Genomic DNA, 25,650 nt, shown 5'->3' on the forward strand with positions numbered 1-25,650 from the left:
TTTTTATCGTACTTGGTAGAAATACCTCCAGAACATATTCTCATATATTAAAATAAGCCCCAGCAAAGTGATATAGTCCAAAACATTGGCCCAGTTGCAGCCATTTTGAAAACTGGTGGTGGCCATCTTGAAATTTCAGGAATTCTGCATGGCCAGAGGTTGATTATCAATCAGGGTCATATGAAGGTCATCTCTGCCAAATTTCGCGCTTGTATCACCAAGTGCACAATGGTATCACCAAGTGCACAATGGTATCAATTTCCCGCCTTACTAACATGCAATATATGGCCACATTTCCTAATAATGATGACTCCATCAGGCAATCCGGTACACTTCCCCTTCTTGAGATTACAACTCCCTTTTCTGTGGACTTTCTAAATGTAAGAGTAATAAGTATCAAATAAATCTAATACTCAAGTAAAGTACAGCTCCTCAGAATATGTACTTAAGTACAGTACTCAAATACATTTACTTTAAACAAAAGTAACAAAATCCGCCCAAAAAACGCCCACCCGCTCTCGTCTAGGCCCAGCCTATACTAGCGTTCTGGCTACGCCACACACACGCACGCACCCACCCACCCACCCACCCACACACACACACACACACACACACACACACACACACACACACACACACACACACACACTCACACACACACACACACACACACACACACACACACACACACACACACACACACACACACACACACACACACACACACACACACACACACACACACACACACACATACATACATACATACATACATACATACATACATACATACATCAAAAGGAAGTGAGTTTGATGCAACTAGCTGAGGCATGTGAACACCCACAGAGCACAACAAACATCTCAGCAGACAGTTGGATCAGGAAGCTCAAAACACTGGCAGACTCATTGGGATCGTGACAACACAGCCACACAATAGCTCCAGAGACCACATATTGTAAGTCTAGTTTAATATAAAACCTGTTATTTGGCATTCAAGCTGATTGAATATTGGCTATTAGGTATATAAATTATACTGTTAATATTAGGTATTTTAGGGTGGTAATGTTATCTAGGACTGCACGATATTCATATGATAAGCAATAACATTGTTGAATATTGCAATGACAATATACATTGTGTTGGAATGTGACATGATGTGAGCTTGTTGATATACTGTACTTTTTTGAAAATGTTAGAACATAAAAAAAATATATTAACAATTGAAAAAACATTATAAGGGTGAAAGTGGTTTAAAACAATCATCAGGATGAAGGAAATTAAGTTTTGTTTTATTTATTCATTTGATTGACAGATGAGCTTTCACTACTTATAATTATTATTATTTCTTTAATTACACATATGAGGGCCGCTGTAATTAATATTCCCAGGCTGGCTTTTGTTTCCAGTCCACCCATGACATGAAGTTGGTGATAAAATGTACCACTTCTGTAACTATAAGTCATACTTTTGTCTTCAGTTTTCTCCCATAAAGTGAAAAAAGCTGTTTGATAAGCCTGTGCAGTACCATACTGTATGGTTTGCAAAACAGACCTACTGTACAATTTACAATTTAGGCATTTAGCAGACGCTCTTAATCCAGAGCGATGTACAATAAGCAAGGTAAACACATACATCAAATGCATAGAGACAGTGTAGTGCCTCAGTAATAAGGATCATAGGTCAACCAAGAGCCTAGTGTCAGTCTAAACAGTAAAAAAAAAAATCTGTACATTGAAACTATACAAACTATGGGAAATTACATTTTAACCTTTGCATAAGACTGCATGGTCGTCAAGGCTAGGTCAAGTGCTACGGGCTAAAGTGGAGTCCGAAGAGGTGTCTTCAGATTACGGCGGAAAATTGGGAGTGAGTCTGTTGTTCTAACTGCAATGGGGGAGTTTGTTCCACAGTTGGGAAGTCTGGGACGTATGGAGCGTTGTCCCGGGTGTTTTAGGGAAGGTTCGGACGTTTGCCTGTGTCCCCTACAGTACACACAGACATGCACACACATTTGCACCAAATTAATTTGAGCTATGTTTACAGTTTATAGAAGCCTGCAGTTGCTGGAAGTACTGTTTATCAAATTGTCCTTTGGGGCGGCCGTAGCTTAGTGGGTAGAGAGCATAGACTGTATAAAAAGAATGGACGAAGCGAAGCCATTGGTTTCTACAGACCGTAAATGAAGCCGATTGTTCAGGAATTTCAAATCTGCCATCTTTCAATAACGCGTCATATCACGTCATATCCAGCAGAATGCCACCAGACCAGTATTGGTTGGGTAGCTTGTCACTCAAGAGCGGCGGCGGGGAATGAATGCTATTGGTTGTGTAGCTTGTCAATCAAATCATCCCGCCCCTGAGCATAGCCTACTTTATCGTCAATTTTAAAATATATGGGACCATAATTTACTAAAACGCATAACATGATGATTGAAAGGAGACTTGAAACTAGCGACTGGAAGCATATAGTATTTATGACAATGTTTATTAACCCTTCCATTGTGTTAGGGTATTTTTTGACCCGTTTTCAAGTTTGAATAGGTAAAAAGTACCCTTTACATTTCTTTATTGGAACGAGGCTTCATGATATCCTCAGAAATAGCCATTTTAACGCAACAAAATTATTTATCATCATTTTAATTAATTCTGATGGTCTCAAAAAAATAAAGTGACACTTGTGGTGTTAGGGTCCGAAATGACCCGGCAAAGAAGTGTGGCTCAATTCCCCCCCAAATTGTCAATATTCAATGTTTACATGTTTGAGAGTGAGAGAGACTTTTGCTATCAGGAGTAAAATAAAGTTTGAGTTTATGAAAAATAAATGACTTTTTACCTTCTATGGTATACGGGTCATTTCGGACCCTAACACCACTAGTGTCACTATTTTTAATAATTTTAACATTTTTTAAAGTTACAAAACGAAAACAAGTATTTTTTTAATTAATTATTTTTGCAAGTGTGTTCTAATTATTATTCTATTATAGCTAAATAACATTATTATCCATTGCCTTCATTAAAGGAAATTTAATGAGTGAATTTTAAAATTTTTATAATAGAAAACGAGATATATTGAAAGATGAAACCCTAGCCCTAACCCAACATAATATTTTAAAAAGTGTTTACATGGATATGAATGCATTACAAGTCAGCTATGAGGTGGGAGAAAAAAAAGAATGAAAATACTTATTTTTTGAGTATTTTGGGCTGATTTAAATCACGGGTCAAATTGACCCGCTAACACCACAAGTGGATGCAGTTTTCTAACACAATGCAAGGGTTAAGGTAAAAAAAATCAAGTCTAAAGTTCGTCAAAAACCCATCCGCTTGCGTTGAGATAAATTCTTTCTGACACCAGCAGGGGTAAAACAGCAAAACTACCGGCCATTCATATGAACTGTCACTTGAACTCTCTTCCTTATTCGAGTCAATTTCAAAGCAGGAAGCTAGGCCCTTGGTAGAGAGGCAGTCTAGTAAGAACGTCAAATGGCACACATGAGTCAATACTAAACAGTAATGATCAAGAAGATGAGTGTAAAATAAATAATGTGCAGAGAGTAAAATAAATAAGAATATGCAAAGATTTAGATAAAATAGAAGATGCAGAGAAGATAAAGAGTACTGATGTAAATAATATGCAGAGTGCAAAAAGTAAGGATATGCACCACAAACTGCAATTTTCAACTGTTTAAACAGCCATTTGGAATTTCTTCAACAGGTACCTTCTTTACTTCCTGTTACATTTTTAAACAAATTAATTGGGTTGTAGCCTAAATGTGGGTGTGGGGGATGGTTAGCCTGGTAGACCATCCCTGTCGCGGAATTCACATTTAATTTGATTACAGCAGGTTTGCTGAAATCAAATGAAATATTAATGTGAAGGGGATGGTAAGGAACCTGGATACTGGATGGGGGGCCGCTGGCCCAAACATGTTGAGAACCACTGGTCTAGGATGATATTTGAATGTTACTTGATAGAGTTAAACTATGTATTTTGTGGACAATATTGATATGATCTAGATATATAGATCTAACCAGTTCTCCCATTATGAGAGATACCGACCGATGATGCGTTGACACCTGTGATACTGTAAACCTTCCCATGATCTCTCTGTCTGACTAAATATAATATAATCATTTTACCTTTTTTTACATTTACTTGTGGCCTGTCTGAAAGTTAGCGGTACTTTATATGGGTGATAGGGAAAAACAGCTCCATCATTACATTTATTACATTTATTTAAAATTGTATATTTTAAAGCTCGTTTCAGTGCTATGTAGCCTATATTGATTTTTAAAGTAGGCCATTGATTTAATAACTTTTTGGTCCCAAAGGCAAAACAAATACTACACCTACCCGAGACTTATTAAGTAAGCCTACAAAGTGCTACTATTTATTGTTGGAAAACATGTATTTATCCATCATGCATTTAAAGGGGTTTGTCTCTCACTCTAAATTCATGCCTCTCCATTTCTTCTTTCTTTGATTTCCTCATCTCTCTTTCCACTCTCAAGGTTGTGAAGATGAACACCACAACATCCAATAACACCATGGAGTGTGTTCTCGATACCAGTGTGACAGCGGTGGTCTTCCCCTGTCTATATAGTGTCCTCTTTCTAGTGGCACTGGTACTGAACAGTCTGGCTGCATGGATCTTTTACTACAAGATCCCCACTAACTCCACGTTTGTGGTCTATCTAAAGAATGTGGTGAGTGAATGGATGTGTGTTGGAAATGTATTTGTCAGTGCCATAATATAGAAAAACATTACAAAGTGATTCATCAATATTTAGTAATATATATTAATCAATATTAACCTTCACCAATAGGTGGTGGCTGACATGCTCATGACTCTGACCATCCCTGTGAAGGTGCTGAATGATATTGATTTGGGCTCCTTGCACCTGCGAGTCTTCTACTGTCGATACTCTGGCAATCTGTTCTACCTCTCCACGTACATCAGCATACTTTTTCTGGGCCTCATCAGTCTGGACCGCTACCTGAAGATAGTCTGGCCATTTGGGAGATATGCTGTGCAGAGGGTCAGGGTTGGTAAGGTGCTGAGTGCAACTGTTTGGTTGGTGATGTTATCTTTAGCGCTGCCAATCGTCATCATGGCTGACCAGCCACCGCAGCTCTCTGGAGGCAAACTGAAGTGCATCGACCTGTGGAGTGAGGTTGGTCGGCGCTTGTATAAGGCAGCCCACTACATTTTTCAGGTAATACATTAACTTTGAACTGTAACTGTCTAACATGGAATATACAGAATAACAGTTACATTTAGTCACATGACCAACCCAATGTAATATTTATTATCCCCATTACTAAGGTGAGGGATTATGTTTTCGTCCCAATGAGTCTGTTCACGAGTCTGTGTGCAGCTAATCTTGGGCACCGCCGGACCGATCAGCATGAAACTTTGCACGCACACTCCCCGTGGGCCAAACATTTCAAATCAACCTCATGGTGGCGCTATAACAGACCGCTTCAAGTGAATGCTTTGCTGTGCTTTGCTGTGCTTTCTATTGATGTACTGTGTCCACTGTCCAGGTGGTGTTCTGGGGCACACTGGTTCTGATGCTGTTCTGCTACACCTTCATCAGCAGGAAGGTGTATGAGTCATACACAGCCTCCAGGAGCAGCTCTGAAGTGACCAGTCGCAGAACCAAAGCAAAGGTCTTTGTTGTGGTAGCAGTGTTTTTCATCTGCTTTGCCCCCTTCCACTTTGTCCGGTTTCCCCGCACACTGGCCGATATCAGAAACACAGCAGAATGCAGAGCACAGAACACCATCTACATCGCCTATGAGACCGCCAAGTGGCTGTCGTACACAAACCCATGTCTGGATCCACTTATCTACATATTCCTGTGCAAGACGTTTCGGAGATATCTGACAACCACATTCAGCCGCAAACCCATCTCATAAGACACGATGGACACATTATGTTCAACGCAGTCACAATGTGTGAGAGGAAAGGCTGTTAAACTTTACCTTGTGTCACCAAGCTTTCATTACTGTGGAAAGCTTGGTTTCTATTTACTGTTCAGTGTTCTGGTAATTTGCATACACACATACATGTACACAGGCCGTTTCCATATCTGCAATAAACCGGATGTGTAACTTGCCAATCACATTGATCCATATTCAGAGGTTCATATGGCTCATGCAACGCCATACTGAGCTCCATCAGTGTGATCTGACATAGTTACTGCTACAAGTGTGCAATGCGGTGTGTGAACTTGGATGAATTTGTTTCACGCTTTGCTAGACCTTAAACCGATTTAAAGGTGACTTTTATTTTACTGGCCTATGCATTTGGACAAGCTATTTTTAAATGTAGAGTTTAAGGTAAATTAGTCATGAAAGGTTTGCTTGCATTTGTATTGTCTTGTATTTTGAGTTATGGTGGAGTGAGAACAATTAAAAGACACTTTATTTACAATTGTTAATCTTTTAGACTAGCCAATTTCCCACTGCCCATTTTTCTCCTTATTTAGTTGTGTGGAATATTTGAACCATATCTCCCCTATTAAGTATTGTGTTTTGGATCACTGATTTTAGTATAAAGTTACCAAGTTTGTTTTGCGAAGAGATTCAAATGCTATTCTCCCATATGTTTCTGTAGATCTGTTGGCCTTTCATTCTTTGCCACCTTAGAAACCTTTTGATCCATTGTTTGGAAGGGCACCCTGGGCCTTCTTCACCTGTTATTCAAAGTTGAGTGTTTACAGTACAACAGGTGCAAATAGGGGGTTGAAAGAACCCTTTTGGCCAGATCATTGTTATCTCTGAGTTCATTATCATATCAATTATCCTAGTTCCTTTCTTGAGAAGTTGCCAGTCTGTCAATGAAGTTCATCGAACCAAAGTCTACAATCACTAACGTATACAGGTTCTTGGATTCATTCAAAAGCTAACAACATGTTGAGTAAGATGGTTTACAAAGTTTCATGTGGAAATATGTTTTAAAGTAGAATATATGTTTATCCCTGTTAAGGTAATTATCTGTAAAATGTGACTGGTCAAATGAGAACTAGGGGAGGAGTTGGAAAGTTAGGGATGATCTCTTGACTGAAGAGTATAAATTGTATTGATTGATGTGATTTTGTGTGCTCTGTGTCAATCGATCCAAGGACAGACACCTTGCTGTAATCGCTGTCTTGCAAATAAAGACTTACAAAGTATCTTCAACTCTGTCTCAAGACTCTCTTCCAAAGCAGGCCTGCGACCTTATCACTGATAATATACGACAGTTGTTATGCCAATTCATGCTCCCCCAGAGTGCTGGATTCCTGAACGGCCCTGCCGGGCCCAGGACCAGGGGCCCTCTAGAAAATTGAGCCAACTGAGACCAGGCCCAGAGCAATAAGGGCCCCCGAAGGCTCATTCAAGATTGTGATAAGTGCATCGACCTGTGGAGTGAGGTTGGTCTGCCTTGGTATTACGCAGCGAAATGTTTAAAATTGTACCATTAAGATTTTGAAGGAGATAACAGATTGAGAAAACATTCTTTTCATGTATGTATTTAAAAAATGGCATTGAAATATCTGTCCACCATGCATATCTAATGGGAAAAAGGATCAAATTAAGAACTGCAATTATGGCTGGGTGGGGAGGGAAGGGGTATTGTTGAATGTGTGATGAAAACTTTAATATGTGACTTGTAAAATATTCTGATTGAATTCTGTGATAGTAGGTGGATGTGGGGGAGATGTGGGATGCAGGTGGTGGTGGGTTGGGGGACATTATGAAACGGTGCATTTTGTTACGTAAAAACAAAAATCTGAAACAAACAAATAATACACAATCATAATTGTGAGCCTTTGGGTAGCTCAGAGTCAGTTTTATTTGATGTGTATGATGTGTTTAAAATATCTCTGCTGTCTGGCAGCAACCAGCTTACTCCAAAATGTTCATTTTTCAGGGAATGACAAAAACAAAAAAAGTGGAGTTAGGAGGTTTTGTTCATCATTGATAAGAACAGCTGAATGGACCTCCAAGCTCACAATGAGGTTGGAGGTCAAAAGGGGGTGGAGCCTGGAGTCAGCTAAACCAGCTAACTCCACCCCCCTTTGGTGAACTTACAGTAGCTGGTTTAGCAGAAAGTTTGAGGATCCAATACAATGGAGTTAGCTGGTTTAGTCAGAATACTTTTCATTGGTTCAATAATTTTTTCATCAACACACAGACGTAAAGGGTGTTCAATGGCCCTGTTTTATGGAAAAAAATGCAAAAGCGGAAAAATTGAGTTAGCTGGTCTCTGCTGGACAGCAACGATATGCTAAATGATTTGCAAAAATATATTAAAATGCTTTTTTTCCAGACCTAAATAGCACTAGAGTGTTTGTGATGTACATGCTTAAACACTAAGCACTGTTTTATACTTTGGCTATTAATAGCCAATCTACAAGCTCACACGTTGGAATGTGACATGATGTGAGCTGGTTGATATACAGTACTGTATTTTTTTTTAAATGTTAGAAAATTGTGAAAATTAAGTCTCTGAAACTACATTTTCCCAGACCTACATCTTACCCCTCGCCATCCTACCAAAACCTCCTAGTTCCCATACCAAATGGAAACATTTCTAGAACAACTGACTTGAATGTTACATTTACTTATGTGAAAGCTACACTGTAAATGTTATTGTTGTCATGTCAGATCTGCACTTTGATATCAAATCTCCGCTTGCCATGCAAGCAGTTTCTGGGTTTACTTATTATTAAAGGAGAACTGTGCAATCATTACTGATGATCAATTGAATCCAATCAAATCTTCACTGTGTTATGACAAATTGGAGTTCTGCTCAAAGAATCTGGTGATGTTCTTTTGGACATGGATGATCTTCAGGTTTTTCATGTGGTTTTCGAAGGTTAGTTGAAGATCAAATCAAAAATAAAACTGGCTTACAGGGCTAAAAAAATACAGTCAAAAACTGTATTGAAGGACAAAGGACATTTCGACTAAAAAGTCTTCTTCAGATTAGAATGAAGCACAGAACAACACAACACTCCTTAAGAAGTAATTACTCAAAAGTCAAACACCAATCAGTTCCCCTATGGGCAGCATTGGTGACACAGGTGCAGTCAATGTGTTCAGAGTGCCCAGTCTTGCTCAAGTTCAATTGAGCTTTTGTACAATAGCCTACTGAATATAATTAATATAAATGTACACAACATGCAAAATACAGGAATACTAAATAACACAATACAGTAAGTAAAAGCCCCCTGCACTGGGGGGTTTTATGCATCTGTGCCGAAGGACCCATTGCCTCCTAACCTCTGAACCTGGCATCCCTATTTTGGGCATATCAAAAAATTGCAAATATTTCCTAAAAAAAACTAGAATTGTGAGAATAGCTCACAAGGCATTCCGAGCTTGTGGATTGGCTATTTTAGTGGCCGACTATCCCACCAGGCCATATGATGTAGTTTTTTGTTTGTCCTTGAGGGCCTTTGCCTTTGGTTTCTTTTTTTTTTTTTATCCCACGATTTTGTAACCCCATTTTTTACACCCAGTGCCAATTGTCTATGTAATCCTGGGCACTACCTTCCCTCTGCCAACCTAGGGAGGCCAGGGCCGAGCTCATGCCTCCTTCAATGCATGAGAGCCAACTGACCTTCTTATCACCTGACAGGGGAGAGTTTCCCTGGTTGGACGTAGCGCGTGGAAGGAACACGTTATTCCAACCAGTTCCCTTCCCCTCCATCAGGCGCCCCGGCTGGCCAGGGGGAGGCAGTATAGTGACCAGGATTACTGCATGTTTTTGTGAGGGTACCTACCCTAGGAGACATGGGGAGAACATGCAAACTCCACACAGAAAGGCCCTTTCGCCAACCCCACCTAGGGTGTGGGCACTGATGACGCGGAGGAGAGAACACGCCCCCAGCGCCCACAGCGTCCCCTGCGGGAATCGAACCAAGGACCTTCTAGCTGTGAGGCGACAGCACTACCGACTGTGCCACCGTGCCCGCCTTTGGTTTCTGCATTGCTGTACTGTCATTTTATTTCTCCCTCCTGACATGTGTGGTGTTTGCCAGAAACAAGGGAACTGGCGTGCTCAATTCAAGTCTTCAGAGTATGATAGACCGGAAATAGAAAATAACATGGTTGCCATTTTTGAGGAAAAGTACTTTTCTCTCTCTTTCGTGTTCATAAGTGCCTTAACTCCACAGTTTAGCAGTGTTTGGTGTAAGATTACAAATGTTTATTGAAGGTTTTGTGATATTTGTGAACAAGTATTTTGATTAAGTGACATTGTTTATGTGTTCTTTATAAAACGTTCTGTATGCAGTAAGACTGTAAAAAGTAAAACAAAGCAAGGTTTAAAAACAGTATTACAGTACTACCAGTACTATAAGTAACCTACAGAGACTTGGTTAAAGCAGTATTAAGAAGAATGTGACTTCCAGAGCACATATTGTATTGTGTAAGCAGTATTATTGGTGAAATGTGACAACATAAAATAGACCAATGTGTTGCAATGGTATTCTACCAGTAACAGTTTATGGTGAATTGTGAAATGTGGATTGATGAATATATGTGATTATTGAGAATATGAGATATATGATTGAAATCAAGAGAAAGAGAAAATAAATGAAACTAAGATTCTGTGAATAAATGAGACAGACTACAGCCTGCTTTGAAGCTAACAACCCAACGTCTCTTGTCTATATATATTCCCTGTACAAAACAGCTAACTCATTCCTGAGGCCTGTAACACTAGCCTAAACTCCAGTGAGATTTATAGTTTTAAACTCTCTAAAGCAGGGGTTTTCAACTGATTGTGAACCAGGGACCACCACCCTGATTAAGAATCAACCAGGGGACCACTGTTGTGTTGGGTGAGATTAGAGCTAAGAATAGTGCTTTGCTAACACTTGCTACTGTATGCATGCATTCCATGATACATCCCACTGTTTCTCAACCAGTGGTCCATGGACTACACACAGACATATACTTAGGCAGGAAATTGCCGTTTTCAATACACAATAGTGCACTTGGTGATACAAGCACGAAATTTGGCACAGATGTCCTTCATATGACCCTAATTGATAATCAACCTCTGGCCACGCAAAAATCCTAAGATTTCAAGATGGCCACCACCAGTTTTCAAAATGGCTGCAACTGGGCCAACATTTTGGACTATATCACTTTGCTGGGGCTGTAAATCTTTGATTTCCCCCTTATTTTAATATAGGAGAATATGTTCTGAAGGTATTTCTACCAAGTAAGATACAAATAATAATATTAGGTTAGGATCTCAGATGGATCCCCGTTCATGAAATTGCATCAGCTATTGAATCAAAGTCATCAGGTCTTTGCTACTTTCATGCATTCAGGGGATGCCACACAGTTTCGTCCTTCCATGGAAAGGGAAAAAGGTCAGCATGGCAGACAACTTCTCCAAATAGGTTCAACACCTGTTGCAATAAATGATAAACATATGCAAGTCATTGAGGAGTTCATAGTACTCATGTACGATAACTTCATAGAAGTAGTTTCTACAAGGAAGTGAATGCAAGTGAAGTGCATTCCAAACAGGACATATGGGCCAGTCACTCTTGTGCAGTCCTGTTTGCCAAATTATGCCAGAAGCTGACACGATGTGGATGTAAAAAAGCATGTTCTGGACACTGCAAATGCTTTAAGTTTGGACTTATCTGCACAACCCTCTGTGGTTGCAGTTGCTAGTACACTGGCCTGTCACTTGCCCAGCCACCATTGTAAATGAGAATGTGTTTATAATGACTTGATAACAAAACAAAAAGTAAGCACTAAGCTTTACCAAGCTAATAAATCACTTTCAAATGTTCCATAAATGCATTCTGTGTATGGTAATTAATACAAATATATGTACAACAAGCTCATGTGGATAAACCATAAGCAGATGCACATTTCTGCAATTTATCAGCAGCCATATCGGAAAACATGCCGCCATATTGGAACCTAATGTTATTTTTTATCGTACTTGGTAGAAATACCTCCAGAACATATTCTCATATATTAAAATAAGCCCCAGCAAAGTGATATAGTCCAAAACATTGGCCCAGTTGCAGCCATTTTGAAAACTGGTGGTGGCCATCTTGAAATTTCAGGAATTCTGCATGGCCAGAGGTTGATTATCAATCAGGGTCATATGAAGGTCATCTCTGCCAAATTTCGCGCTTGTATCACCAAGTGCACAATGGTATCAATTTCCCGCCTTACTAACATGCAATATATGGCCACATTTCCTAATAATGATGACTCCATCAGGCAATCCGGTACACTTCCCCTTCTTGAGATTACAACTCCCTTTTCTGTGGACTTTCTAAATGTAAGAGTAATAAGTATCAAATAAATCTAATACTCAAGTAAAGTACAGCTCCTCAGAATATGTACTTAAGTACAGTACTCAAATACATTTACTTTAAACAAAAGTAACAAAATCCGCCCAAAAAACGCCCACCCGCTCTCGTCTAGGCCCAGCCTATACTAGCGTTCTGGCTACGCCACACACACGCACGCACACACACACCCACCCACCCACCCACCCACACACACACACACACACACACACACACACACACACACACACACACTCTCACACACACACACACACACACACACACACACACACACACACACACACACACACACACACACACACACACACACACACACACACACACACACACACACACACACACACACACATACATACATACATACATACATACATACATACATACATACATACATCAAAAGGAAGTGAGTTTGATGCAACTAGCTGAGGCATGTGAACACCCACAGAGCACAACAAACATCTCAGCAGACAGTTGGATCAGGAAGCTCAAAAGACTGGCAGACTCATTGGGATCGTGACAACACAGCCACACAATAGCTCCAGAGACCACATATTGTAAGTCTAGTTTAATATAAAACCTGTTATTTGGCATTCAAGCTGATTGAATATTGGCTATTAGGTATATAAATTATACTGTTAATATTAGGTATTTTAGGGTGGTAATGTTATCTAGGACTGCACGATATTCATATGATAAGCAATAACATTGTTGAATATTGCAATGACAATATACATTGTGTTGGAATGTGACATGATGTGAGCTTGTTGATATACTGTACTTTTTTGAAAATGTTAGAACATAAAAAAAATATATTAACAATTGAAAAAACATTATAAGGGTGAAAGTGGTTTAAAACAATCATCAGGATGAAGGAAATTAAGTCTCAAAAACCAAATTTTCCCAGACCCATATTTTACCCCACGCCACCCAGCTGAAACCTCACTCCCCTATACTACCAAAAGGAAGAATTGCTAGAACTGACTTGAAAGTTACATTTAGTCATGTGAAAACTACACTGCCATTTATTCTATTCATGCCATTCAGATTTGCGCTTTGATATCAAATCTCTGCTTGCCATGCAAGCAGTTTCTGGGTTTACTTGTTATTAAAGGAGAACTGTTCAAGGGCGTCCTGGGCTAGCTCCACAGTACCTCTCAGGCATCCTCCATAAACGTACTCTGTCACTCTGTCGTACTCTATAGCAATTTTTTTTAAATGCAAAATTTAAACAGGTAAAAGTCATGCCTCGTTTGGCCGACATACATGCAACTTGCTTACACATGTGCCTTGACTCATGAGGAACACATCTATCACTTTGACCAGTAAGCTCCGCCCTTAGATTGTCTGCAATTTTGAGCAGTTTGAAAAACATTTAAACCCAGGATTTCTGAGCAATTTGCATGAAACTGTGTCATCTGTGTGAACTCCTTTTTCACCAGTTCAGGTCTGTTGGTCCAATGGCTGATCGGTAAACCATATACCTTGCAATCACAGGGCCGCCGGTTCGAGTCCCACTTCATGCAGACTTCATCTCAATTGCATTGCACACAACATGACTGTATCAATGAACTAGAAAAAGTGCTCCTCGGAGCACAGGTCTCCGCCAGGTCAGGTAGGTTATTGTGGCCTCCTGGTGGCATTATAATAGGCCAATGTGAAAAGGGTGGCATTTCTTCTTAGGCCTTTCAATCGGACACTGCATTCATGATTTGAGTCATTTTGTTCCATGTGTTTTGCTAAATTAAACCTGCTGTTGGCGCTATAACAGGCCAATGTGAATGTGAAAAGGGGGGCATTTCTTCCTCTGCCTAGTGGGAATCTGCATGCAAAATTTCACGGAAATTGCACTCATGTTTTGAGGCATTTTGTTCAAAACTGACCAATCCTGCAAACTTTGGAAGCCACTGTAAGCCAAATAGGATGGAATATGAAATATTCGGACAGATCCATCAGAATCACATGACTATGGAGATACAGTGTACCAATTTGCGTGTTTTTTGGACAGAATCTGAAGGAATAATCTCCAAAAATGTATTTTACATAAGTCGGCCTCCTGGTGACGCTGTAAAAAGCAGATGTGAAAAATGCAGTGCAGATGTTTTTCCTTGGCCTCTAGGGAGTGTGCGTGCAAAGTTTCACGTAGATCAGTGCAGTTATAGTTAAAAATGCAAATCGGCCTGTTATAGCGTCACCATGAGGCTGATTTGAAAATGTTCAAGTGGCATTTCTTCCTCGGCCTCAAATCGGCACAAATCGGCCTCCTGGTGGCTGGTGGTGCTATGACAGGCCCATGTGAAAAATGTGGGGAAGAGGTTCTGAATTGGCATCCAGGGAGTGGGTGTGCACAGTTTCGCAGCGACCAACGGTGCCGTTAACACACGGACAGGACACACGGACACACGGACACACGGACGGGCGGACGGACAGGGGGAAAAACATACTCTCTCGCCATGCCTTTCAGCTTGGCGGAGAATATAATGATGTCAATTGTCAAATCTTTGGTCAAAACAAATCCAATCATTCCAATTAATCTAATTTGATCATTTAGAGTTTTCCCCCATGAATGACAGAAGACAATTTTGCCAATGTTTGACCATTTTAATGTATAGTCTGTCACTTTAGAAATGTGCAGATACCCTGTATAGCCGGGGTGTCAGTCGAACTCATTTTGGGGTATGGGCCACATTGGTCAAAAGGTGACTTGATGTGGGCCGCAACCAGTTGCGGATGCGCATGCACGCTCACAAGCATTCAGTTATACAGCATAGTTTTTCAGTCTGTTGTCTCAGTCACTGCTATTACAGTATATCACTTTGAAAATAAAATATTATGACAAATATTATTGACATTAAAAACAACACGTTTTCACTATAGTGACAGAATTCTTCAAACAAAATAATTGCTGGCTGGAATGACCAGCAAAGCCAAGCTGGGAAGCTGGGCTTTGCTGGTCAGTCCAAAAGAACACTTTAAAGCACTAGAAGACTACATCTATACATTAAACATGTGATGGTGTAGTGGACTAATGCTCAAACTCTCAGCACTGGGTTTCCATGTTCAAGTCCCAGACCTACTGTAGTTGAATGTGAAATTATAAACTTCAAAAGTACTGAGAAATGGTGTAGTAATACTCAGTCTTTCAGCAGAGAGTTTCAATTGTCAAGTTTTGGCAGCTAAACTACAAAAAAATAACTAAAAAGCACTAAAAGACAAATTTGGGGTAGAATAGTAAAGTTACATGATGAAGCTCTATATGCTGACGTATTTCAACTTTACTAACTGAAGGCTGACATATAAACACTTCAAGAGTACAAATACGACATACGATGACATACGATGGGAGTGGCTGAGAGATGGTGTAGCGGTCTGAAGATCAGACACTCAACATGAAGATGCCATGTTCAAATCCCAGTTATTCTATGGTTCATTGCTTTTCAACTTTACTAACTGAAGGCTGACATGTAAACACTTCAAGACTACAAAGAGACATACAATGGGAGTGGCTGAGCGATGGTGTAGCGGTCTAAAGATCAGACACTCAGCATGGAGATGCCATGTTCAAATCCCAGTCATTCTATGCTATGGTTCATTGCTTTTCAACTTTACTAACTGAAGGCGACATATAAACACTTCAAGAGTACGAAGAGACATATTATGGGAGTGGCTGAGATATTTTTCAAGGCCAAAATACATAAAAGCAAGTCAAAAGCACGAAGACACATGTGAATGGAGTGCTGAGAGATGGTGCAGTGGTCTAAAGGTCGGACTCTCAGCACAGAGATCATGTTCAAATCCCAGCCCTTCTATGGTTCATTGCTTTTCAACTTTACAAACTGAAGGCTGACATATAAAAGAACACTTCAACAGTACTAAGAGACACCTGTGGTTAGTCATTGAGAGATGGTGTAGTGGAATAGTGATCAGACTCTCAGCACAGAGGTTCCATGTTCAAATCCCAGTCGTCCCATACTTCAAAGTACTTTGACATTTTCAAGGCCAAAAAGCAAGTCAAAAGCAAGAAGAGACATGGGAAGGGAGTGGCTGAGAGATGGGGTAGTGGTCTAAAGGTCAGACTCTCAGCACAGAGGTTCCATGTTCAAATCCCAGTCGTCCCATACTTCAAAGTTGTAGTACTTTGACATTTTCAAGGCCAAAATACAAAAAAGCAAGTCAAAAGCACAAAGAGACATGTAAAGGGAGTGGCTAAGAGATAGGGTAGTGGTCTGAAGGTCGGACTCTCAGCACAGAGGTTCCATGTTCAAGTCCCATATTTCAAAGTTGTAGTACTTTGAAATTTTCAAGGCCAAAAAGCAAGTCAAGAGCACAAAGAGACATGTGAAGGGAGTGGCTGCTGTGAGATGGGGTTGTGGTCCAAAGGTTGGACTCTCAGCACAGAGGTTCCATGTTCAAATCCCAGTCGTCCCATATTTCAAAGTTTTAGTACTTTGACATTTTCAAGGCCAAAAAGCAAGTCAAGAGCACAAACAGACATGTGAAGGGAGTGGCTGAGAGATGGGGTAGTGGTCTAAAGGTTGGATTCTCAACACAGAGGTTCCATGTACAAATCCCAGTCATCCCATACTTCAAAGTTGTAGTACTTTGAAGTTTTCAAGGCCAAAATACAAAAAAGCAAGTCAAAACCACGAAGAGACATGTGTAGGGAGTGGCTGAGAGATGGGGTAGTGGTCTAAAGGTCGGACTCTCAGCACAGAGGTTCCATGTTCAAATCTCAGTCGTCCCATACTTCAAAGTTGTAGTGCTTTGACATTTTCAAGGCCAAAATACAAAAAAGCAAGTCAAAAGCACAAAGAGACACCTGCTAAGGGCCCAAAGGTGCGTTGGCGCAGTGGTGTGGTGTGCTTGATCGGTTGCCTCTGCTACAGACAGTTGGCAGGTTCAAGTCCCATGCCATCAACGTACTGCAGCAGGGAGTTTTTGGTGGATCACATGGTCTTGGTGCCTCTAAAGGACTCGTATGGTATCGCTGGTTTGTGAACAGGGCCATCTGGTGGATAACACATCTGAGGCACATGGGGGACCTCGATGGCACTGAATGAGTTGGAGTGTCCTTCTGTAAAACCTTAGCTGGGCAGAGTTCTTTCAGACATAACCCCCCACCTTTAACTATCAGGAAACAGGGGAGGGACGCAGTCCCCCCGATGGTCCTCCAGTACGTTGATGGCATGGGACTTGAACCTGCCAACTGTCTGTAGCAGAGGCAACCGATCAAGCACACCACACCACTGCGCCAACGCACCTTTGGGCCCTCAGCAGGTGTCTCTTCGTGCTTTTGACTTGCTTTTTTGTATTTTGCCCTTGAAAATGTCAAAGTTCTACAACTTTGAAGTATGGGACGACTGGGATTTGAACATGGAACCTCTGTGCTGAGAATCCGACCTTTAGACCACTACCCCATCTCTCAGCCACTCCCTTCGCATGTCCCTTTATGCTTTTGACTTGCTTTTTTTGTATTTTGGCCTTGAAAATGTCAAAGTACTACAACTTTGAAGTATGGGACGACTGGGATTTGAACATGGAACCTCTGTGCTGAGAATCCGACCTTTAGACCACTACCCCATCTCTCAACCACTCCCTTCGCATGTCCCTTTATGCTTTTGACTTGCTTTTTTTGTATTTTGGCCTTGAAAATGTCAAAGTACTACAACTTTGAAGTATGGGACGATTAGGATTTGAACATGGAACCTCTGTGCTGAGAGTCCAACCTTTAGACCACTACCCTATCTCTCAGCCACTCCCTTCACATTTCTCTTTGTGCGTTTGACTTGCTTTTTTGTATTTTGTCCTTGGAATTTTCAAAGTTCTACATCTTTAAAGTATGGGAAGACTGGGATTTGACCATGGAACCTCTGTGCTGAGAATCCAACCTTTAGACCACTACCCTATCTCTCAGCCACTCCCTTCACATTTCTCTTTGTGCCTTTGACTTGCTTTTTTGTATTTTGGCCTTGAAAACTTCAAAGTACTACAACTTTGAAGTATGGGACGACTGGGATTTGAACATGGAACCTCTGAGCTGACCTTTAGACCACTACCCCATCTCTCAGCCACTCCCATTTAATATCTCTTTGTAGTCTTGAAGTGTTTATATGTCAGCCTTCAATTAGTAAAGTTGAAAAGCAAAGAACCATACAATGACTGGGATTTGAACATGCAATCTCTGCACTGAGAGTCTGATGCTTAGACCACCACACCATCACTCAGCCACATTTAGCTGATGTGTCATATAACTTAGACCCTCCAGAAAAAAGCGATTTTGCGATCGCATAATTTACCGCATAATCAGCTAAATGGCTCATAATTATGAGGGGGTAACGTTTTTTCAAAAAGGCCGCATCGCATCACATAAAATGCGCATCGCATAATATGCGCATCGCATCGCATAATATGCGCATCGCATCATATAATATGCGCTTCGCATCGCATATTTCAATATTGCCGCATATTTCACAACTTTCCACATATTTTGCAACTTCCCGCAATTTCACCGCATAAAAATGCAAAAACCCCAATGTGAAAAGGGGGGCATTTCTTCCTCGGCCTAGTGGGAATCTGCATGCAAAATTTCACGGAAATTGCACACTGCGTTCATGTTTTGAGGCATTTTGTTCAAAACTGACCAATCCTGCAAACTTTGGAAGCCACTGTAAGCCAAATAGGATGGAATATGAAATATCGGACAGATCCATCAGAATCACGTGACTATGGAGATACTGTTTACCAATTTGCGTGTTTTTTGGACAGAATCTGAAGGAATAATCTCCAAAAATGTATTTTACATAAGTCTGCCTCCTGGTGCCGCTGTAAAAAGCAGATGTGAAAAATGCAGTGCAGATGTCTTTCCTTGGCCTCTAGGGAGTGTGCGTGCAAAGTTTCACGCAGATCGGTGCAGTTATAGTTAAAAATGCAAATCGGCTTGTTATAGCGCCACCATGAGGCTGATTTGAAAAATTTCAAGTGGCATTTCTTCATCGGCCTAGTAGGAATGTGCGTGTGCAATTTTATGGAAATGGCAAGCTGTGTTCATGATTTGAGGCAGTTTGTTCAAAACTGACCAATCCTGCAAACTTTGGAAGCCAACCTTAGCCAATGAGGATGTAATATGGGAAATCGGACAGATCCGGGTTGATCACATGACTATAGAGATACTGTGTACCCATTTGCATGACGTTTGGTTAAAAGCTGTAGGTGTAATGGGAAAAAATGGGTTTTGCACAAATCGGCCTCCTGATGGCGCTATGACAGGCCCATGTGAAAATGTGGGGCAGAGGTTCTGAATTGGCATCCAGGGAGTGGGTGTACACAGTTTTGCAGCGACCGGGCCAACGGTGCCGGAGATTAGCTGGTAACACACGGACAGGACACACGGACGGACGGACAGGGGGAAAAACACACTCTCTCGCCATGCCTTTCGGCCTGGCGGAGACAATAAATATGCAATTGTTAAATATAACATAACATGAAATGCTTATTTGAGGGTAGTTATTTTCAATGTATGACGTACTTCATTCCCCCTTTTGTTTTGTTTTGTTGGATTTTCCTTTCTCACTGACTAAAGCTGTGGATTGAATAGCTCAATCAGTAAAATGTTAGCCTCTTGTTCCGAAGGTCCCCGGTTCAAAACCCCACTTATTACAGTTTACATTTAAATTGCATTGTACAAAACATGACCCTGTTAATTCAGACAAGTGCAATTTTTAAAAAATAACATGAAATGCTTTTTTGAGAGTAGTTGTTTTTTATGTATGACATACTTTCTTGTGAAAATAGCCGATCTACAATCTCACAACTTTTCAGATAGCAACGCGTTGTGAGCTTGTAGATCGACTATTTTCACTAGTTTCCATTCCGAGGAGACAAAAAAAAACTTTATTGGTAAATGTTTTGTGAACCAGTGATCTAGAGTAGTTAGCGAAACAGAGGCTTGGTTCATAACAGACAGAAAAACCTATAGATATCAGACACCATCAGGGAGGCCATATCTCTATCTCAATAAGAAGAGAGGCAGCCTGTGAATCCATTCGTCGCTGGTTCGATTCCTGTCCCCAACAATTCGTTAAGGTGATCATCATTTGGAATTCTTAGTTTTACAAATAGTGTTTCTTGAGGTTAGGTCGTTGTTTTACTGAGGTTAAGGTTAGTGAGGGTGGGTGTAGAAAAGAGTCATCTAGTCAGCAACCTTCCCCCTATTCCCATGGATTGGATCCACCCCTCTCACCTGCTCTCTCTCATCACCAATCACTCTTCACTCACAACTCATTAGTGGCCTGGTGCCTTTTTCTTTGAAATAATGTGTAGTTTTTCAAATATTTAACTCTAAGCGCCCGATGCCACGTTATTGGCCATGGCCATTTAAAGGGTAGCAACATTAACAAACAAATGAGCCTATACCTGTAACAAGGCTCTATACACCAGGAAACCAGATTACTCATATGCTGCGTTGCTTTTGCCAGGATTTGATCCCATGATCTTGCGGTTCAGAGTCAATAGCACTTCCAACTGAGCTACCCAGACACAAGAAATACTGGTTCGATTCCTGTCCCCAACAATGATTTGTGTGCATGGGGTTCTCATCTTAAACAAGCTTAGTGCTTAATGAGAGTTCCAGTTTAGTAGACCTTGTATTGTGAATTTGTACTTCCATGCACTGTTATGTACTGTCATGTACTATTCTCATGTCTTACTAAATAAACTACATCAATCAATCAATCAAACAATATACATTGACAGTTTGATGAACTTGCAACTTTTACACTACTTTTTTTTTTAACTTCACACTCCGATTTAATCAAAAAATCTAAGCTGTGTGATATATACATTTTGAGTTAAGACCATTAATATCAACCCATGTCCCTCTGCACTCTAGCAATCAGTGCACCTGGTGATACCTAGCCTGTCAGTGATTGGCTCCTCAATGGTGCTGAAAAGTAACTATGTACATTTACGCAAGTACCAATACAAGTGCTTACAATGCACAGTACAATTTTGAGGTACTTTTACTTTACTTTCCATTTTTGTTACTTCTACTCTACTACAATTACAGCATATGACAGCTTTAGTAACTTCTTACTTTGCAGATTTAATTATTAATACAACACCTACAGCAGGCCTGTCAAACTCGCGGCCCGCGGGCGTTTTGCGGCCCGCGGAAAGGTCCATAGCGGCCCGCGAAATACTTTGAAAAATAGTAAATTGACACTACATTTAACAGTCGCAGTTTGCATTGCTGTGCTGCCAAGCAGCTCGCCCCTCCCCCACTCGCTGCTACTTGACTGAGTACCTATGATCGCCCAGGCATTGTCTAACCAGCTGCGGAATGTTCTGGCTGATTGGCTCGTTAACAGTCTATTCAACTAGTCGAATAGTAATGGCTATACTCTTTGATCGTCACACAGGAGTCAGCCCAGCACGGACATGTACACACACACACACACTCTCTCTCTCTCTCTCTCTCTCTGTCTCTCTCTCTCTGTCTGTCTGTCTGTCTGTCTGTCTGTCTGTCTGTCTGTCTGTCTGTCTGTCTGTCTGTCTGTCTGTCTGACACACACACACACACACACACACACACACACACACACACACACACACACACACACACACACACACACACACACACACACACACACACACACACACACACACACACACACACACACACACACACACACACACACACACACACACAAACGTAGTGCAGTGTTATGAAAATAACTGCTCCCTGACATTAAGTTTGTTAAAGCAAAGAGATGTCAGGTGTCTGGGAGCAGCAAGTGATTTAGATGAAATTTCATGCTGGCTACACCATAAATTTGCCATTTTTGAAAATATAATAATGGTAATAGGTAGTTAGAAGCATTAATCATATATGTGTTAAAAACGTATAAATGTATCAAAGCTGCTTCTTTTATTTCTCAGGAGCTTGCCCAGTGAAATCCTCAGTATTAATTGAACTCAGAGCGTATTTAACATTCAATCTGGGAAAGCATCTGTGTCATTTTAAGATGTATTTGGCTATTCAAAAATAGCAGATATACAAGCTCATAGTGCGGCACTGAGTGCCACACTATGAGCTTGTAGATCTGCTATTTTTGTAAATGTAAATAATTAAAGTAGCTAATCTTCATAAAACATTTTTTAAAGTGATATACTGTAGTTATAGCAGTGACTGAGATGTAGTGGAGTAGAAAGTTCTGGAAATTGGAAATACTCTAGTAAAGTAAAACTACGTCAAATCTTTACTTAGGTACAGTACTTGAGTAAATGTAATTAGTTACTTTACACCACTGTTCTATAAATGTAATTATTTAACCACCCACACACATTACCAGGTATTGTTTAACTTCAAATTATTCTACTTAAAATGGTTTATAATAATAAATGTAATAATAATAATAATAATAATAATAATAATTATTATTATTATTATTATTATTATTATTATTATTATTATTATTATTATTATTATTATTGTTACAAATTGCATTGTTTGTTTTCTGAGACAAGACAACAGATTGAAAAACAATGCTGTATAACTGAATGCGTGTGAGCGCGCATGTGTGTCCGCAACTGGTTCCTGCCCACCTCAAGTCACCATTTGACCAATCTTGCCCGGACACCAAAATGAGTTCGACACCCCTGACCTACAGTAACCACATACAGCCGATCTACAATGTGACGCGCTATGAGCTTGTAGATATATAATAATCAATCCATGCTGTATGATAACTTACCACACATGAAATCCAATTCTGTCAATCCAATGGCTCAGTCAGTACACTGTCTACCTGCAAGTCTGTAGGTCCCTGGTTCAAACCCCGATTTAACCAGTTCAAATATAATTTACTGAACAAAAATCATGACTTTGTTAATTGATGCATGTTCACTTTTTAAAGACAAGATGAAATGGCATTTTGACAGTATTTGTTTGTCAATTTTCTGACATATGTTCTTGTAGAAGAGTCATCCTAGTGTGCAACACTCCCCCTGGCCTATTCCCATGGATTGGATCCACCCACCTCACCTGCTGTCACTCCCTCTCAATCCATAATCACACCTGCCCTCACACACTCCTCATTAGTCTCTCTCTCTCTCTCTCTCTCTCTCTCTCTCTCTCTCTCTCTCTCTCTTCTCTCTCTCACTGCCCCTCTCTCTCTCTCTCTCTCTCTCTCTCTCTCTCTCTCTCTCTCTCTCTCTCTCTCTCTCTCTCTCTCTCTCTCTCTTCTCTCTCTCTTTCTCTCTCTCTCTCTCTCTCTCTCTCTCTCTCTCTCTCACTGCCTCTCTCTCTCTCTCTCTCTCTCTCTCTCTCTCGCCTCATATCGCCTTTTGCCGTATCCCTCGAACCCGCTTGTTGCTGCTTGCAGCTATATTTATTATTACTATTATTATTATTATTATTATTATTATTATTATTATTATTATTATTATTACACGTAGTAAGTTCAGATAGACAATCTACAAGTTCACAATGTGTCGATGTAGATCGGCTAGTTGAACTATTTGAAAATAAAGTGGATAATGGGCAGAGGTGGACAGAGTACTCGACCCCAGTACTTGAGTAAGAGTACAGAGTACTCCTGGTTAAATTTACTCCACTACAAGTAAAAGTAGTCAAAATATTACTCAAGTAAGAGTAAAAAAGTCCTTGCTTTTAAATGTACTTAAGTATTCAAGAGTAAATGCTTTTAAAAATACTTAAGTACAAGTACAAGTAAAAGTACATTTTTTATTTTTCACATCAATGAATTTCACATCACATCAATTACATTTTTTATATGGCTTTTTAAAATCACAAGTCAAATTAGTGCAGCATTGGTTCAAAACGAGTAATCTAAATTAATATATTTATAGCCTCGGTGTGCATCAAAAATAACCAAATAACCACAAAATATTAAATTTAAATATATTGTCTTGAACAAACTAAAATATGTCTAAAACCTCAGCAATGCCAATGCAACAAAATAACTCCTCATCTAAGCAGCAGCAGTGATGTTAGGTTTTTAATGTAGTTAGTGGGTGTCAGGATCCAGGAGTGGTTATTTGAATGGGTCCCAGCCCAGGGACATTTCTATGAGTCCTAACAGTATTATTATTATTATTATTATTATTATTATTATTATTATTATTATTATTGTTACAAATTGCATTGTTTGTTTTCTGAGACAAGACAACAGATTGAAAAACAATGCTGTATAACTGAATGCGTGTGAGCGCGCATGTGTGTCCGCAACTGGTTCCTGCCCACCTCAAGTCACCATTTGACCAATCTTGCCCGGACACCAAAATGAGTTCGACACCCCTGACCTACAGTAACCACATACAGCCGATCTACAATGTGACGCGCTATGAGCTTGTAGATATATAATAATCAATCCATGCTGTATGATAACTTACCACACATGAAATCCAATTCTGTCAATCCAATGGCTCAGTCAGTACACTGTCTACCTGCAAGTCTGTAGGTCCCTGGTTCAAACCCCGATTTAACCAGTTCAAATATAATTTACTGAACAAAAATCATGACTTTGTTAATTGATGCATGTTCACTTTTTAAAGACAAGATGAAATGGCATTTTGACAGTATTTGTTTGTCAATTTTCTGACATATGTTCTTGTAGAAGAGTCATCCTAGTGTGCAACACTCCCCCTGGCCTATTCCCATGGATTGGATCCACCCACCTCACCTGCTGTCACTCCCTCTCAATCCATAATCACACCTGCCCTCACACACTCCTCATTAGTCTCTCTCTCTCTCTCTCTCTCTCTCTCTCTCTCTCTCTCTCTCACTGCCCCTCTCTCTCTCTCTCTCTCTCTCTCTCTCTCTCTCTCTCTCTCTCTCTCTCTCTCTCTCTCTCTCTCTCTCTTTCTCTCTTTCTCTCTCTCTCTCTCTCTCTCTCTCTCTCTCTCTCTCACTGCCTCTCTCTCTCTCTCTCTCTCTCTCTCTCTCGCCTCATATCGCCTTTTGCCGTATCCCTCGAACCCGCTTGTTGCTGCTTGCAGCTATATTTATTATTACTATTATTATTATTATTATTATTATTATTATTATTATTATTATTATTATTACACGTAGTAAGTTCAGATAGACAATCTACAAGTTCACAATGTGTCGATGTAGATCGGCTAGTTGAACTATTTGAAAATAAAGTGGATAATGGGCAGAGGTGGACAGAGTACTCGACCCCAGTACTTGAGTAAGAGTACAGAGTACTCCTGGTTAAATTTACTCCACTACAAGTAAAAGTAGTCAAAATATTACTCAAGTAAGAGTAAAAAAGTCCTTGCTTTT

The 25,650-nt window shown here is 40.2% G+C and overlaps 1 protein-coding gene and 1 pseudogene across 2 annotated transcripts in view; both read left to right on the forward strand.

The window, feature by feature from the left end:
- Positions 1–25,650, forward strand: part of LOC308096586 (P2Y purinoceptor 13-like) — a 52,672-nt pseudogene that overhangs the window by 23,841 nt on the left and 3,181 nt on the right. The gene's annotated exons all lie outside the window — the stretch shown is intronic.
- On the forward strand, positions 916–5,922 carry LOC308096585 (P2Y purinoceptor 13-like; the record flags this gene model as incomplete). Its single annotated transcript, XM_080444001.1, has 4 exons — positions 916–955; positions 4,512–4,706; positions 4,827–5,216; positions 5,548–5,922. The coding sequence occupies exons 2-4, from the start codon at positions 4,521–4,523 to the stop codon at positions 5,920–5,922; spliced, it is 951 nt and encodes a 316-aa protein (XP_080300127.1). The 5' UTR covers positions 916–955; positions 4,512–4,520.

This window comes from Gymnoscopelus braueri, assembly GCF_963280865.1.
Source record: "Gymnoscopelus braueri genome assembly, chromosome: 12".
NCBI lineage: Eukaryota > Metazoa > Chordata > Actinopteri > Myctophiformes > Myctophidae > Gymnoscopelus > Gymnoscopelus braueri.